General features: G+C 35.5%; 1 protein-coding gene across 1 annotated transcript in view; it reads left to right on the top strand.

Annotated features, from left to right (window-relative positions):
• The window catches only part of LOC115918001 (quinone oxidoreductase-like protein 1), a 48,618-nt gene that overhangs the window by 5,259 nt on the left and 26,355 nt on the right, over window positions 1-17,004 (top strand). The window contains exons 2-9 of the mRNA XM_030995455.1: window positions 2,366-2,516; window positions 3,152-3,265; window positions 5,288-5,421; window positions 6,997-7,108; window positions 8,194-8,295; window positions 14,308-14,450; window positions 15,009-15,114; window positions 16,914-16,959. Coding sequence (XP_030851315.1) covers window positions 2,366-2,516; window positions 3,152-3,265; window positions 5,288-5,421; window positions 6,997-7,108; window positions 8,194-8,295; window positions 14,308-14,450; window positions 15,009-15,114; window positions 16,914-16,959 — 908 coding nt within the window. The remainder of the gene's footprint in view (window positions 1-2,365; window positions 2,517-3,151; window positions 3,266-5,287; window positions 5,422-6,996; window positions 7,109-8,193; window positions 8,296-14,307; window positions 14,451-15,008; window positions 15,115-16,913; window positions 16,960-17,004) is intronic.

Here is a 17,004-nt window from a genome sequence, read left to right as displayed (position 1 = left end):
CCCCCCCCCAAGTCCCATTTATTGTGGTCAGATATGATTTATACAAATAAAGATTCTGCAGAGCACATCACTTGAGGCCGCCATCCATCTCCAGCCTTTCCGCTTACGATGGTGGTCCTGCGTTCTAAATTACCTCTCTAATTTATTGTAAAATATCTACTATATTTCTTATCTTATTTGTATGCTTCGTACATGTTTATTGTATGATATAATTGTACATGATTTTCTATGTAATTACTTTTGTAAACAGTTTATTCTTTGTATTTGTTATTGTTCAAATTTTTAGCTTATCCGGCCTGAAGGGCCTGATGAGCTTATGCCATGGCATGGCGTTCGTCGTCCGTCCGTCCCTCCACAGTTTCCAAATGCTTATTCTTCATTATTTTTCAACCGATTTTGATTCTGATTGTTTCATATGATAGGGCTAGGAGGGGGATTTAAAACTTCTACACAGAATCGTGAAATTAATTAATTATGGTAATTTATGCAAATTTATTCAAAAAATAATTAAAAAATTGCTTCTTCTCCCTCATTTCGTGACCGATTTTGATTTGGTTTGCCTTATCTGGTAGCGCTAATTTTGGAACACTAAACTTCTACACAGAATATTGAGATCTTGCTCCATTGATTAATTATGGTAATTTATGCAAATTTATTCCAAAAATAATTCAAAAATCACCAAAAATGCTTCTTCTCCTTCATATTTCAACTGATTTTGATTTGGTTTGCTTTATATCGTAGAGCTAACTTTGGTACACTAAAATTCTACACAGAATTTTGAAATTGTTCTCCATTAATTAATTATGGTAATTTATGCAAATGTATTCCAATAATAACAAAAATTGCTTCTTCTCCCTCATTTCTTGACCGATTTTGATTTGGTTTGCCTTATCTGGTAGAGCTAAATTTGGAACACTAAACTTTTACACAGAATTTTAAGATTTTGCTCCATTGATTATTTATGGTACTACATGTACAGTATATGCAAATTAATTCCAAAAATAATTAAAAAATCACAAAAATTGCTTTTTTTTTTTCATATTTCGACCGATTTTGATTTGATTTGCTGTATATCATAGAGCTAACTTTAGTACACTATACCTCTACGCAGAATTTTGAAATTTTTCTCCATTAATTAATTATGGTAATTTATTCTAATTTATTCCAAAAATAACAAAAAATGCATCAAATTTTTGTTCCTTCCAGGGGATCAAATTTTTATTTTTTGACCAGTTCAAAAGTGTACCACATTTACCGTATGATATTTGTTGTTGCAAGATGCAGATGAGTGCTACGTCATTGACGTTCTGGTTGTACTTTGAATTTGAATTTGTATTTGTATCTTTTTGAACTCAGAAATAAAATCAAGTACGCAAACAAACAAACTTGTCAGTCACTTTTCATGAATAGCGCCATCTTTGGACCAAGTTTTGAAATTCAAATTCTGAAATTAGTCTATAAAGAATATGTTTCTGTCACTGAAAGACAGACTTGAATACAAATGACTGTTCAAAGAAAATATTTGGTCATTATAGACAGGTGGTCTTATACTGTACCAGTATCATATATCTTCTTTTGCAATTTGCAATTTCATTTGTCACTTTTCTTGCGTGTGAATGACCTATAAAGACAGGGGATTGCTCATTCATATTATCTTTCAAATTAGTTTGGTAAGAATCGTAGATTGGTAGCTTTTAGAGGCTTAACTGAATATCCCACCATGCATCAGTATTACGGTCATAGTCAGGGTCAGGGGTCAGATTAGTATTAGGGTTAAGGTTCAGGTTGGGCCCAGGGTTGGAGTAAAGGTTAGGGTAACTTGTGTGGTGGTGTATCCTGCTGTTGCCTTCTTGAGATTTAGTTTATTGGTTTCACATTTCACATTCAGATACAATACAAAAAAACCATAAAATACATATTGTTTCATAATTTTTAAAAAATCATGATACTAATTGATAAATTATTCAGACTACAACATTACATATCATCCAATTTGTTTGACAACTACAGTCAAACCTGCTTTAGTGACCACCTGTCTACAAAGGCCACATTTTTTGTTTCCCTTGAAAATGGTTTCTCATTAAAACATGTACTAAAGAAACCTGTCTGCAAAGACCACCTGTCCACAAATGCCACTTTTTGTGTTTCCCTTGGGTGGTCGCTATAGACAGGTTTGACTGTATTATCATTTAAAGGAAACCCAGACAAGAAAAGCACAAAACTGTGAAAAGTACAGGAACCTATAGAAACTGAAAAGCATATAGGTTGCATTCTCTGCAAATTAACTTGGTTTCTTTGCAAATGTTTATTTTCAAGACTATACCTTTTTAACTATGTTTGTGTGTATAAATTATATTCCTATCAGGAATCAATTCCAGAGCCAGGAGGATCAGAGGTCCTGGTCAGAATCAAGGCTTGTGGCCTCTCGGACGTTGATGTAGAACTTCTGCAAGCCATGGGACAGTCAAGACAAGAGATACCATGTGGTGTCCAGATAGCTGGTATTGTTACAAAAGGTAGAACAAATATACCAACTTCGACTGAAAGATAGCAAAGAATGTATTGGGGTTGAGCATAGATTATATGCAATTTCGTTAAATAAAACACATAATAGGTTTTATTGAATATTTGATTGGAATTAATGCATGGTTTGCAATTATCTTGCACTTTAAATGATCTTCACAACCAATATGGTAGCTACATGTACATGTATTGCTGATGAGCCTTCAGTATCGATTCTCTCAGCTTTAGTACATTTTTGTTGCTTAGATCAAATAATGTCATAATTATCGTCAGTGTCATGATGAGACCTTAAAGCTGGTCTAAAGTTTATAGCTGTCTTTCAAGAATACACATCGTAGTCTTTAAAGGGCTTACTTCGATTCATCAGGTTATCGCGTCTGGTCGGGTGGTTGCGACCTTTCGTGAAACGAAAGTGGAAGATGACACAACCTTTTGTAGATTTGCCACAGGCTTTTCACAAAATGTGGGTTGAATTGGACCTGACCATTTGTTTATTTCGCAAATATTACCCCCTACATTTCATGAGAGAGCATCTGACCCAATGATTCAAAGTAAGCCCTTTAAGGGGAGTTGGCCACTCAACATTGTTGGCTGTAAAATGACCATGACTATCTGTTCTCTTTCTCAGTTGGATCTGCAGCTACCAGGTTTACTGTTGGAGATGATGTTGTAGGGATCCTACCAATGGACACACCCTCATCCGGATGTGCAGAGTACTGCATCGTCAATGAGAATTATCTAGGTAAGTAGAGCTGATATGTCCTTGAGTGGAGAATTTGTTTTTCTCAGTCTGTTATAGGTACGCTTCAATAATCATCACCGGCACTGCTCCAGTTTTGGAGCAGAACTTCAGCTAGATGAACAATTACATGTACATTGACTTGAAGACCTACTTGATGGACACATACTTTCATGAAGTCATCAGGTTTATCTCTAACGGTGGCATCTCTGCAGTTATCATTCAGTTCATGCTTCATTTTTTTCAAATCAATTCTAATTCTGCCTATGGGCAAAATGTGCACATTGTATTTCACTGCATGAGGGACAGATAATGATGAGATATGGTTTTACGACTTGTTTGTTCAAAGATGATACGTATCATCTGTGGTGCACCATAATAAACAAATCCCTTGTGGGCATGAAACTGTAAACTGTTAAAAATACCGCCATGACAAAACACAAACCATGATTTTAGAAGGTCTGCGTGCCATTAACAAATGCTCCGATGGGTGCTCTATGATCCTTGTGTTGTTGCAAAGAATGCATTTTACTTTGGGCATCGGTTTTATTTTGCTGCAGCATCTTTAAAGGTATTGTATCCCTTTTGCAGCCAACATCAAATTCTGTAGGACTTTGCAGGAATTATGAATATGTCACGTATGTCCTATTCGTGAAATTAAAATGTAAGCATTGTCCTAGTATTCAAATTATGCAAGGAAACCTGTTTACTTTCAAGACTTCACTGTCCGACACTATTGTCTGACTGGCTGACTTCTTTTTTCTTTGGTAACAACATACATAAAAGGAGTTGTAAAGGGTACATGAGCATTTGTCCTCATCAATAACCCACCTCTTGTAATGGCCAAGATTAAACTGATTTAATCTTTGCACAGCACAAAACGTACAACCATTCGATACCAAGGTCTGAAAATCAGACTATTTAAATTAAACGACCGCGATCGCTAAATTCGATTCGACGACTAACGGTTGTTATTTTCCCACAAAAATGCATTTTCATTCCCTTTTGTTTTGTGGGAACTTTCAAATGCTATTGGAATTTAACCTTTTCATTTTTTGCCCTACAAATGGGACATAGTACCTTAAATAGTTTTTTTTTTTTATAATGTTACCAGTTTTCCATTTCACTTCTTAACGAGACTCCAGGGGACCTATATTTGGGTAAATGCACCCAACATGAATGCGTCCATTGTATGTCATTTTCAAGGACTCTTAACACGGGTTCTGGTTCTGGTTTTTATGACTTGTTTGTTTAGTGATAGTCGGTAACATTAAAGGGGAATTCTACCCTGATATAAAAATGGTTTTGATAGAAGCAGAACATTAAAAAGAAACAGGTCAGTAAAAGTTTGAGCAAACACCGATTAGATACAAGACAGTTATGAAGGGGCGATCAATCAAACACAATTTGGCAACTGACTCTGTGACATATCTTGCGAGCTCCCCTCCCATTTGCCCTGTACTGGACAAGTTCAGAACTTATATTTTCCTGTAAGAGAAGGTGTTCAATCAGAAATTCCCCCTATATATGAACAAAAATCTATTACGTCATCAATAACTAAGAAATTGAAAGTTGATGACATTTTCCGTACAGAGCGAATAGGAGAGGATAAAACCTGAGAAGGTGAGCTATAGAGATGCTGCTATAGCTGTATTGATGAAGGGATGAACATGTATACTGCTGTGAGGTACCAACAGATTGAAGATTGACACCACTTATAATTATCTTTTTTTTTAATTATCATTGCCATAATTCATACTGTATAATATTTTGTTGAACTTTTTTTATTTCTTGCAGTAATACAACCTGTGAAGGTGAGCTATAGGGATGCTGCTAGCCTGTTCTGTTATTGTCATTGTGATAATTCTTACTAAATAATATCTTTTTGAACTTCTATTTGTTTTCTTGCAGTGATTCAACCTGTGAAGGTGAGCTATAGGGATGCTGCTAGCTTGTTCTGTTATTGTCATTGTGATAATTCTTACTAAATAATATCTTTTTGAACTTCTATTTTTTTTCTTGCAGTGTTAAAACCTGGGAAGGTGAGCTATAGGGATGCTGCTAGCTGTATCGGTGAAGGGATGAAGATGTATACTGCTCTGAGGTATCTGGGCCACCTTGAAGGAGGAGAGACCATTCTTATCATGGACGGTGCTCGGGTAAGATGGCACAGAATTTAATAATAATAATAATAATAATAAAGACATTTATAATGCCCAACATATCCACCCAGAGGGTGCTCAAGGTGCTTACAATGAGCTACATATAAACTATACTTAGATACAATTATGCTTGCATAAATGGTAGAAATGATTATATTAGTTAAAGTTGACCATTAGATAAGTTTTCAGGCTGGCCTTGAAATGATCTACTGATTTACAGTCCTTAAGTGTGTTAGGGAGACTGTTCCACAATCGGGGAGCTGCTGAGGCAAATGCTTGATCTCCCCATGATCGTCTGGTTTTAGTGATGATCAGAGTTGATATATTGGCAGAACCAGATCAGAACGACCAGGCTTGCGAAAGTTGAGTAGAGAAGAGATTTACTCATCAGTTTATTGTCTCCCATATTTCACATGGTACAAATATTACAATGTGAAACAGTTCTTTGTAAATTATGATCACATAAAAGGAAATTAGATACATTTTACAAATGTAGTTATTGATCAAGTTATTTAACAGTTTTTATGAGAAGACAGATATATTTATTTGATAGTGAAACATGAAGAAAATCTAATAAAATGCAAAGCTAGTAAAGAGTAGGTTCCCTACAAATTATGATGAAGAAGATCTTCGATAATTTGACATGGCGTGATGAGAAAGATTTTTGAAAAAGGTCAAGGAATATATATATCGTAGGCCAACTAGAGTTTAAAATACTATCAAATTACATATTCAAAAAGTATAATATATAAGAAAAATATAAAAAAATACAAAATATATAAATAGAAAACATGGGACAAACCCTTAAAGTAAACATACATGTACAGAAGCCATAACATATACATGGGGGGATTCTATTAAAAAGCATTTCCGTATATCAATTTACATAATATACACATGTATACCGTCTCAATACATTGTTAATACCTACTTGAACCAACGCATACACGCTCCGGGTGAGCCCCCGGACAGGCAAACTCGCCCACCCGTGCAAGGCCCGAGCACCTCCCGCCAAGTCTCGTACCATGATTCTCTTGAAGGGGGTCGCAAGGATAAAATTAATGGTAGAAAATAAATCCACCATTCTATCTTCCGGTAGACATGTAATCTTCATTTCAACCTTCCTAGGCATAAAAAATGGAAGAAAAAAATGATTTAAAAATTGTTTGTCTGGTCTCATAATTCGTGGAATCACCCATATTCAGAGTTCCTGCTATATTTTATACAATGACACAATTTTCACTATTGAACATTTTCCCCAATATGTACAAAAAAGTACCACCATTTAAAGGCCCACTGCACTACTGGTAGCTACTTGCGCCCTGTATATAACAAACAATTCCTAATCGGTGACCATTGGTCCCCCATGATCCTCTTTTTCTTATGTTAACTGAGAGCTGAGTTGATGAGATAACCACCTGTCCAGTGACCTTGCAGAGCGGTCTAATCCCTCCTGTAAACTACGGCAGATAAGCTTTAACATATTCGCTTTTAATAGTCATGAAAGGAATTATAGGATACTAAAATACACACTCTTGATGTTTTGTCTCCCATCTCTCTCTCTCTTTCTAGCCTGCAGGCTACATTGGCATTCAGTTGGCCCAGGGTTGGGGTGCTAAGGTCATCACTACAACGGCATCAGAAGAGGAAAGATCACTACTCGAGAACATGAAACCTGAACTTGGTAAGATTTTCTTGAACATTACCTGAAGTTCCTGAACATACAGTATGCTCAATTGAATTCATTTTCTGAACATATGCTTAGTTGAATTTATAATAAGCCTAATGTTCCTGAACATACGCTCATTTAATTTTCTTTGAATATTTCATTTATCCTTGAATGTTTTAGTGGTTACTTATCTTCAATACATTTTTCTAAATCTTTTATGATATTGCTGTGTGATGTTGCCATTGTTATTTTGTAATATTGCTTTTGTATTTCGACACTGTTTTATTACATTGTAAATATCTGATTGCTGTATAGTAAAACATACAATATTGGCCTTGAGCTGCATGTCATGTTTATTTTTGTAATAAACCAATTCAATTTAATTCTATATGTTGATGTTTTGTGGCATTTTAATCTTTGTATTTCTATCTTGTTTTTATATATTTAAGAAACTTTTTATGTAAATTGTATTATCTTTGGGAATAACCTTGATAGGCCATTGGCCTCTGTTTTTCCCACCACATTATGATTTCATTTGAAGATGTTTCATTTTAAGGTTTATTATTGTACATAATGTATAGAAATTGTACTTGTATTTTTTTTAAATCAGATGTGGAAATAAAACTTAAACTTGAATTACAAAGACCTTCCTTGCTTTTTGCTAATCACCTTCAAAAGATATCTTTATTTGAATAAATGTATTATTTGTTTTAGGAATTAGCCCGAATTACTCTCTCACTCTCTCACTCCAATCTTTGCCTTTCTGTCATTCTTGCTCTCTCTCTCTCTCTCTTCTGTTTTTCAGAGTTTCTCTGTTCATCTTTCATTCTCTTTCCCTTTCTTTTCTCCCTCTTCATCTCCATCTTTTACTATCTTGATTTGTTTCCTCTTTGGAAGCGCATAGAGATGTTATTTCATAACGTATTATGCGCTATATAAGAACCGAACTACTATTATTATTATTTTTACCTGGACCCACCATCTTTACATTAATACCGCCACAGTGCATGCACTCTCTTGTGTTTTCTCTCCTTATATTACCTTTGTTTTCATTATTATCACCATCTTTTTCAACCCTTTCTCTACTCATGTTTCTACAGCACATGTGATAGATACCAGTGAAAGTAAGAGGTTTGCCGTCCTCAATGAATGCTTAGAGGATACCGGTGGTCTTGGGGTGGATTGCATCTTGGATAACGGAGGTATGAAACATATAGTAGTAGAAGTAGGAGTAGTAGTGGGGCTAGTGTAGTAGAACGTAGTAGACTATTTTCCTAATTTTCACAAATGCAGGCTTTCCGAAGCATTACTGAAAAGGCTGTTGAATATTCTATTGTCAACAAAAACCCTGCTTAATCGATGAATAAAGGAAAAAAATATAAAGAAGAAGGAAAGAAAAGGTAAAAGATGATGATCAAAGATTTAATAAAGTAAACATTTAGATGAGACTATTTGGGGTTTTAGTTTTTGGTGTTTGTACACTATAGTAAATGAGGTGCAATTGAAAATGGAAAGGGAAAGGAATGATCAAGATTGAGAAGAAAGGGAGCAGATCACAAAAGTTGAAAAATGTAGTTCTGTATTACTGTTGGTTTTCCTCTGTAGAGTAGTTCCGAAAGAGAATTTCAAACTACAGTATTCATCATCGAAAAGGTGTATACTTGTCTAGAACCATTTGTAAATTGGTCTATGATCTACACAGGCACGTACGCAGGGGGGGGGGGGGGGGGGGGTTAACTCCCCCTCAAGTTTGTTTTATGTGTCTGTTTTGGAGGAACCCCCCCCCCTCAATTAAAAAAAAAAATTAAAAAAAGTGACCTTACCCCCCAGGTGTCATATGAAAGGGCAGAAATTGAACTTTCTAGAAATGTGATTTTCTCTTTGAGATTCAGATACCGCCCGCCAAATGACTTTTTGGTTTCCTCTCTTCAAATTGTTTTTAATCACTCATGCGTGAAATATGCATCATATGAGTTGCATCAAATGAAAGAGGAGGATCTAAGCTTTACAAATTTATATGTGTCATCATAATTGCGATTAAGTTATGATAAAACATCGATAATTCTCGGTTTCGTTTTTTCTGGGATGCACTGTATATATACAGGTAGCTTCCAAAAACAAATTTTGTTTATTGAACAAAAATATTAAGAGGGTCTTGAACTTTGCAAGTTATATAAAGTTTTTTTTTTAGATATCATAATATAGGGGCAGACCTTTACAATTCAATTCAGTTTATTTGGCATCATAAAAAACATTACAAATCATGAGTACAAAAGTAGATAATAGGCCAGGGCCTCTATTGTGCTTGTACATCATGACGCCCCGAAACGTGCGAACAAAGAAACCATCAGACCATCAATGTTATTAAAGTCTCTTTAGTACACTTAAAGAGAAGGTTGAGTTCTGGGAAAAGGTGAAAATAATTTGTGAGCATTATCATTGTATTATGCAAGTATGGAAGAACATCAGATAAAAAATGTTCCCTGAAAAGCATGGCTCTTCAATTAATGCCTTAATATTCCAAATATGGCATGTATCATCATAAAAATCAGGACGGATTTTTATGCAATGTTCGTGTAGTCTCATATACATCTTTCTGTGTACAGTGCTTGTACCAGGACTGGGTCAAATTTCTTATCATTTTGATGATTACAGAACCTTGCAGTACACATCGATACTTATTTGCTAGATGATCAACCTTTTCTGATCAATTCCGCAACGTTTCTTTCACAATGTAATCGCATGACCAGAACTCAACTTTATCTTTAAGTTTACTGATATCCTGCCTGCGGTTATAAACTGAATAGGATCATAGAACCAGATGCATACCATTACAAATTTTGTTTTACATTGCAAGCAAAATATTGCCGAAGGGCATTTTTTGACAAGGTCATTCGAATTTCCACATCCCCCTTTTGTGTATGAGTTAATACATATATATTTTGTATGTTTGTAAGCATTTCGATTACGTGCAGTTCGCAATGAGGTTTTCAACCCAGATATGGTTGAGGTTCATGTTCATATTTCAAGGCCCACATAGTTTGTTAGAGGAAAAATGAATTGTATGTTTGTTTGGGGTTTGTTTGGGGTTTGTTTGGGGTTTGTTTGGGGTTTGTTTGTATTTTTTCTGGTGATTTTGTTTTGTGTGTGTGTTTGAAGCCACTCAACTGGTATTTTGAAGTGGATTAAAAGTATCCTGGAAATCATGTTCATATTTCAAGGCCCACATAGTTTGTTAGAGGAAAAATGAATTGTATGTTTGTTTAGGGTTTGTTTGGGGTTTGTTTGTATTTCTTCTGATGATTTTGTTTTGTGTGTGTGATTGAAGCCACTCAACTGGTATTTTGAAGTGGATTAAAAGTATCCTGTAAACCAGTAGTAAAATGCTTTTTAGGCTGCATGGAAAAAAAATCTTATTGCAAAGACTTGAAAGTATTGTAGGAGATGAAAAAGGATTGCATGCACAAAGCAATATTTAACCCACATATAAAACCCTCCCAGATGTTTATCTAAATGTACCTGGTAAATAACGGTATTGCTGCTAGTCTATATTTGGTTCAAATCGCTTTGTGTGTTGACTTCAGGGCCCCATACTAATAAAGGGCCACGTTCAGATATAACGCGATGGAAGCTAGCTTAAAGGAAACCTCACCCTTAAGTGCAGGTATACTGAAAGATAAGATTTATTACTACCAAAATGTGCAAGAGATACATAACTGAATGAAGGTATTCTTGCATTGATATATAATGCCTTTTAGCATTGATGGGCACTTTAGGTAACCACTCAATGATCTTTTAATGCCTTTTGATGTTTGTTTGTTTGATTGATTTTATTTTCCACTTTTGCAAAAGAAGGACAGTATGAAATGTGACCTCGAAATTTACACAAAGAGAAACATATTTTCTACGATATTTGAGTAGATTGAGAAATTACTGGAAAAAATAAACGAAAAGTGTATTTTTTCATAAAACATAGATATCATAGAGGCTCGCTGTGACCTAGAAAAATATACATGTAATTTCATTTCTAAAGATCAAAATATTGGTAATTTTATTTAGATCGACATGATTTATAAAATATGAAATAGTACATTGAATATAAAAAGAATGGAAGCTGAATCATTTTTTTAATTTTTATTTGAATAAATCAGCAAAATAATGTACTAACTGAGAGGGTATAACTTATACATATTACATGTATTAAAGTGATGATGGATGTTTCTGGCCAACTCTCAATATGATCTAGGAGAAGAGATCCCATAGGAAAGTAAAGAGTATGCATACATGTAAGTATGCGGCAGAAAGAAACTTTGCAGCAGACTTCCCACATACCAGTATGCCACAGGAACAGTCTGCAGCAGAAAGAAACTTTATTACAGACTTCCCACATACCAGTATGCCACAGGAACAGTCTGCGGCAGATCTGCCACAGAAAAGTGGGAAATTATACAATCTGCAGGAATGCTTATAGGCTGCAATTTTGATGAATTTTGATGGCAACCATGCAACCAAGTACCATGAGGTTGCAGGCTGCACCCAGCGTGATCTTATCAATTCCATTGTTAGGCACTGTTAGTTGTCTTTTTAGCTTCTGTTAAACCAAACAGTATATGTAATTTGCGTCAAGTTCTTACTGATTTCATGAGAGGAATTTGTTGCATAACAAGGAAACTGAGGAATTAACGGACTAGTTGTTTCCAATTTTTTTGTTGTGCCATGTGCATGTGCTAATAAAATGCATTATCCACTATTAGTTTGATTATTCAATTTACAAAGAGAGAAAAAAAATCATGGGAAAGGGTATGCCCCCCCCCTCCACTGTACAGAACCTGCAAAGTCTGTCTAAATAATTAATCTGATTCAATCATGCTAGCGCACATTGTGTGCACCATCTCCGCTTTGATTGAAACTGGCCCAAATGTAGTCTGTAATGTACTAACTGCAAACAGCATGGCTTTGGGCACCATCCCTGAATGCCATTTCTCTCCTGGGTACAAGGTGGCAAACGTTGATGAGTGCATGTACAAGTGTATTTCAAATGGATGTTAGGATATTGAAGGACAAATTTAGACCTTGACCAATATTGATCCCGATTCCAGAGTTCCATGTTCACTAGTACAGTGAGCAGATGTTGACTGAAAAGGGAAGTGAACAAAGTGTGTCGACTACTTGGGACCTGTTTCACAAAGCTTTTTTTTCAATGAAAAATGACAAAAATCGGTGACAAATCTGTTGATAACCAATCAGAAGCAAGGATTTCAGTAGCTAATTATAACAAAAACTGTCATTTGTCACTGATGACAAGTTTTGTGAAACGCCCACCTGGACCTATTGATCCAGATTTCAATGTTCCATGTTCACTAGTACAGTGAGCAGATGTTGACTGAAATCAAAACGGTTTCAAAGGGAAGTGAACAAAGTGTGTCGACTACCTGGGACCTGTTTCACAAAGCTTTTTTTTCAATGAAAAATGACAAAAATCAGTGACAAATCTGTTGATAACCAATCAGAAGCAAGGATTTCAGTAGCTTATAACAAAAACTGTCATTTGTCACTGATGACAAGTTTTGTGAAACGCCCACCTGGACCTATTGATCCAGATTTCAATGTTCCATGTTCACTAGTACAGTGAGCAGATGTTGACTGAAATCAAAACGGTTTCAAAGGGAAGTGAACAAAGTGTGTCGACTACCTGGGACCTGTTTCACAAAGCTTTTTTTCAATGAAAAATGACAAAAATCAGTGACAAATCTGTTGATAACCAATCAGAAGCAAGGATTTCAGTAGCTTATAACAAAAACTGTCATTTGTCACTGATGACAAGTTTTGTGAAACGCCCACCTGGACCTATTGATCCCGATTCCAGAGTTCCATGTTCACTAGTACAGTGAGCAGATGTTGACTGAAATCAAAACGGTTTCAAAGGGAAGTGAACAAAGTGTGTCGACTACCTGGGACCCGTTTCACAAAGCCTTTCTTCAATGAAAAATGCCAAAAATCAGTGACAAATCTGTTGATAACCAATCAGAAGCAAGGATTTTAGTAGCTTATAACAAAAACTCATTTGTCACTGAGGACAAGTTTTGTGAAATGCCCCCCTGATCAAGTGAACACGCCCTCCTCACGTGAAAAGCATTCTCGTCAACACAATTGGAAAGGTCTTATTGTACAAATTCAAGTTATCTTTTGCTTTTAAAGCGAAACAAAAGATTTATTGACATATGGCTTGCCACATTATGTACAAATCATAGCGTGATGTGATGAGGAAAAAAAGGAACACAAAAGACATAATTCTCAGAAATCATACTTTTGTCACACAGAAGTCGAACCACATTGTTGAGATAGGGGCTGGTAAATACACCCAGTATTGTCTTGATTTGGCTAAGTTTTGCGGTCGAGACGGGGATCCAGACACGTCTTTCGTGCCTCTGCATTTTGATATTAAAGGAGAATGAAAGTCAACAAATGCTTTTAACAGAAATAATACAGTGCGACCCAGAAAAAAAACGAAACCAAAAAAATTTCACCGTTTTATCATAACTTAATCACAATTATAATTAATAAATGACACATATTCATCAAGCTTAGATCCTCCTCTTTCATTTGATGCAACTCATATGATGCATATTTCATGCATAAGTAATTAAAAACAATTTGAAGAGAGGAAACCTTAAAGTTATTTGGCAGGCGGTATCTGAATTTCAAAGAGAAAATCATATTTTTAGAAAGTTCATTTTCTGCCCTTTCGTATGACACCTCAATCAGGAAAAATGAGCCAGGAATAACAAAGTTCTGTTTGTTTAAAGTAATGCTTGCATTTCCATAATTTGATGAAACAAGTTCATCTTCACTGGCTGCCTGCCATAGCAACAAACAGAGTTGACAAAAGACTTAACTCCGTTTCCTTGACAATCAGCCATGCACACAGAAGACAAAAGACTTGATGCCTTTAGGTCAGTCAGGAATCCCATGACTTTTACAAGCCTTTCTGATTACCAAGATCACTTTGAAGTGCAATTTATTTTAGTGCTTCAATATTACACCATATCACAGACACTGATTAACCATAGGGCCATGCATCTTACATTTAACATTGTTAAATGATGCCTTTAATGCTACCTAACCAAGGCTCTAGTCTGCATGTCCTCAAGATAGGTTTACTGTACATTAATTTTAGTCCATAATAATTTTTGTTTTAATTATTTCTGCAATAGTGAACATGTATCCCAATGAAATAGACGAGGAGGCAGGCCAATCCCCCAAATCCAAGAGGAAAACTGACCTCCCTGAGAAGCATAAGGTCATCTCGGCACTAGGGGTCGGGGGCCGTTGGGTCACGTCACAAAGAGATCTACAAGTAAGTTTGTTTTTCCGGAAATATATATATATATATATAAATCCATACAATCAATCCTGCTTTAATGACCACATTTTCTGTTTCCCCTGAGCAGTCTTTTTTTTCAGGTTCAATTTATCTTGTTCAAAATTTAATAATGATTGCTACATTTCACTATAACTGCATCTAGATATTGGAATAGGCTACATGTACCTTTAATACTCAGGCAATCACCATCTGTCTCTTCATCAAAAAAGGGACTTAAACCAATTCTTTTTTGTAATCCAGATTTTTAGGATTCTGTAAGTTTTCATTTTCATTTTTTGCAGGATTCTTCTTGTTGTAAACGCTTTGGGCCGCTCTGGGAATAGTGCAGAATATAAATAATAATAATAATGGAAACATATATCCGTTCCAAGTGATGCTCAAGCAGTTGAAGGGTATACATGTACCTATCATTTTTGATGATGTTGTTATTTAATTTTTTTGTTTTCTTTTTTTGCTGTTTGTTTGTATGTTTGTTCCAAATGATGCCAACATTTTTAAAACTCCTTCTCTTGCTTCCCCTTGTAAATGTAGCTGGATCCTCCAGACTCCAGGCTTCTGCAGTTGAAGGGTGCTAGTGTTTGTTTCCTCAACGACTCCATATGGACCCTGTCTTCTCACAAGCTTGGCAAATATTTGCGTATCCTTTGCGCCTGAAGATCAGTGTCTAAAAGTAGTTCTTTTGTGTGATTATGTTCTTTAATACACACAAGTATCAATCAGATATATTTATGTATGATTATTTATGTCTGGGACCGACCTTTAACGTCACCGTCCAAAAGACGTGACTTAATCTCAAAATCGGAGTCAGTCTGAGTTAGTTGGTAAGCGAAGGCAGAGAGCTGACCTTACATACATGTAGGATATTACCGCTAGATCTCACCATGGGGGTGTTTCACAAAGATCCTAAGTTATGTTTATCTCTAGGTTGGACTTAACAATCATGGAAAGCCGTTAGCATCCTTGAAAATATTTTGTAAAAGTTATTTTAAAAGGCATAAAATGTTGATTCAAATCATTCATACTTTCTATTATCGTGGGAGATTTCATGTTCTTGATGTGGAATTTATGAAAAGTCTAAAATACTTGAATTTTTGCTTTTCAATATATTTCATTATTCAAATTCAAATGATTTTATTTCTCATGCAAAACAATACAATGAATAATCATATTACAAAAATATGCAATGAAACAACAAATATAATAGAAAAAGCATGAGAAAAGAGGAACTAACTAGAAGCAGAGCTTAGGATCTTTGTGAAACACCCCCCCCCCCCCCATTTCTCTCATTGTTGAATACGTGTGTACCCCTTTTTTTTTTACTAGGAGTCGGGATGCCTCTGAAGCACCCTACCCTGTGTCTCCCAGTATGTAGGGTTTCTTGTAGTCCATCTGTACTAGTTTGACTAGGAGGGATTAGACCACCCAGGAAGGTCACTGACAGATGGTTATCTCATCAACTCAGCTCTCAATTAACAAGAAAAAGAGGATCATGGGGGACCAATGGTCACCGATTTGGCATTGTTTTCTATATTGAGGAAGCAAGTGTACCTACAGGTAGTACAGTGGGCCTTTAAGAGTTAATTGTTTAATCATATTTTTGGTTTAAGTTTAAGAGACAGACTTTTTCCATTTTTGCAGGGAATATTTTTTCATAAGTGTGTATACATGTAGAGTCGCTTTATAGATACTGTAGGTGTTCTATTATTGTATTGTATGTATGTATGTTATTGTATGTATTTTCTTATGTTTGGCATTCGTGGAGAAATAAATTGAATAGAATTGAAAAGTAGACCCAGAAATAGCAATTATTGTTTTTGTAACTGCTTTGATTGATGCATACCATCATTTCTTTGATTAATTATGAAGACATTTTTGTTTAAAGTTTAAGAGACAGACTTTTTTCATTTTTGCAGGGAATCTTTCATTCGTAAATGTGTCTACATGTAGCTGCTTTGTTTATTGCATACCAGCTAAACAATTTGAAGGTTCATTTATCAAGAAAAAAAAGAGATATCTCAACCACATCTAGAGACAAAATGTTTCCGTCGTTGCCAGGAACATTTGATTCGTGATCATACATTTCTTTTTAAATACAAACATGAAGTTGAATTCAATCTGTCTCTTAAATTTGAATTGTTTTCTGAACAAATTTAAAACATATTTTGATGGAGCTAAGCCTCTAGACCTCTTATGTATTCACAGAGCTACCAAGTATCACGCATTAGGCGTGACATCACGCATTTCGAGTGTCTGAAAATGCTCTTACGCACGACGCGCGCGCTAGATTTTGAAAAAACGCTATACCTTATACGTGTAATACCCTCGCACGCGCTTGCGCGCCGAATCATGAAAATGTCACGCATTGCCGACCTTTGAACTTGGCATCTCTGTATTCAGTTCTTTTCCAGAAATCTTTCCTTAGCTTTGGCATTACAGACATTCTTAGAGACATCATGCAGAAGCTAGAACAGGGAAAATTGAGGTAAGAAATAAAAATCTACAAATATTGTTTCTGTCAATAAAGATA

The sequence above is a fragment of the Strongylocentrotus purpuratus genome, unplaced genomic scaffold (assembly GCF_000002235.5).
Source record: "Strongylocentrotus purpuratus isolate Spur 01 unplaced genomic scaffold, Spur_5.0 spur5_scaffold_21, whole genome shotgun sequence".
In the NCBI taxonomy this organism is placed as follows: Eukaryota; Metazoa; Echinodermata; class Echinoidea; order Camarodonta; family Strongylocentrotidae; genus Strongylocentrotus; species Strongylocentrotus purpuratus.
The sequence above is the reverse complement of the archived record's forward strand: the minus strand, read 5'-3'. Positions and strand labels throughout refer to the sequence as shown.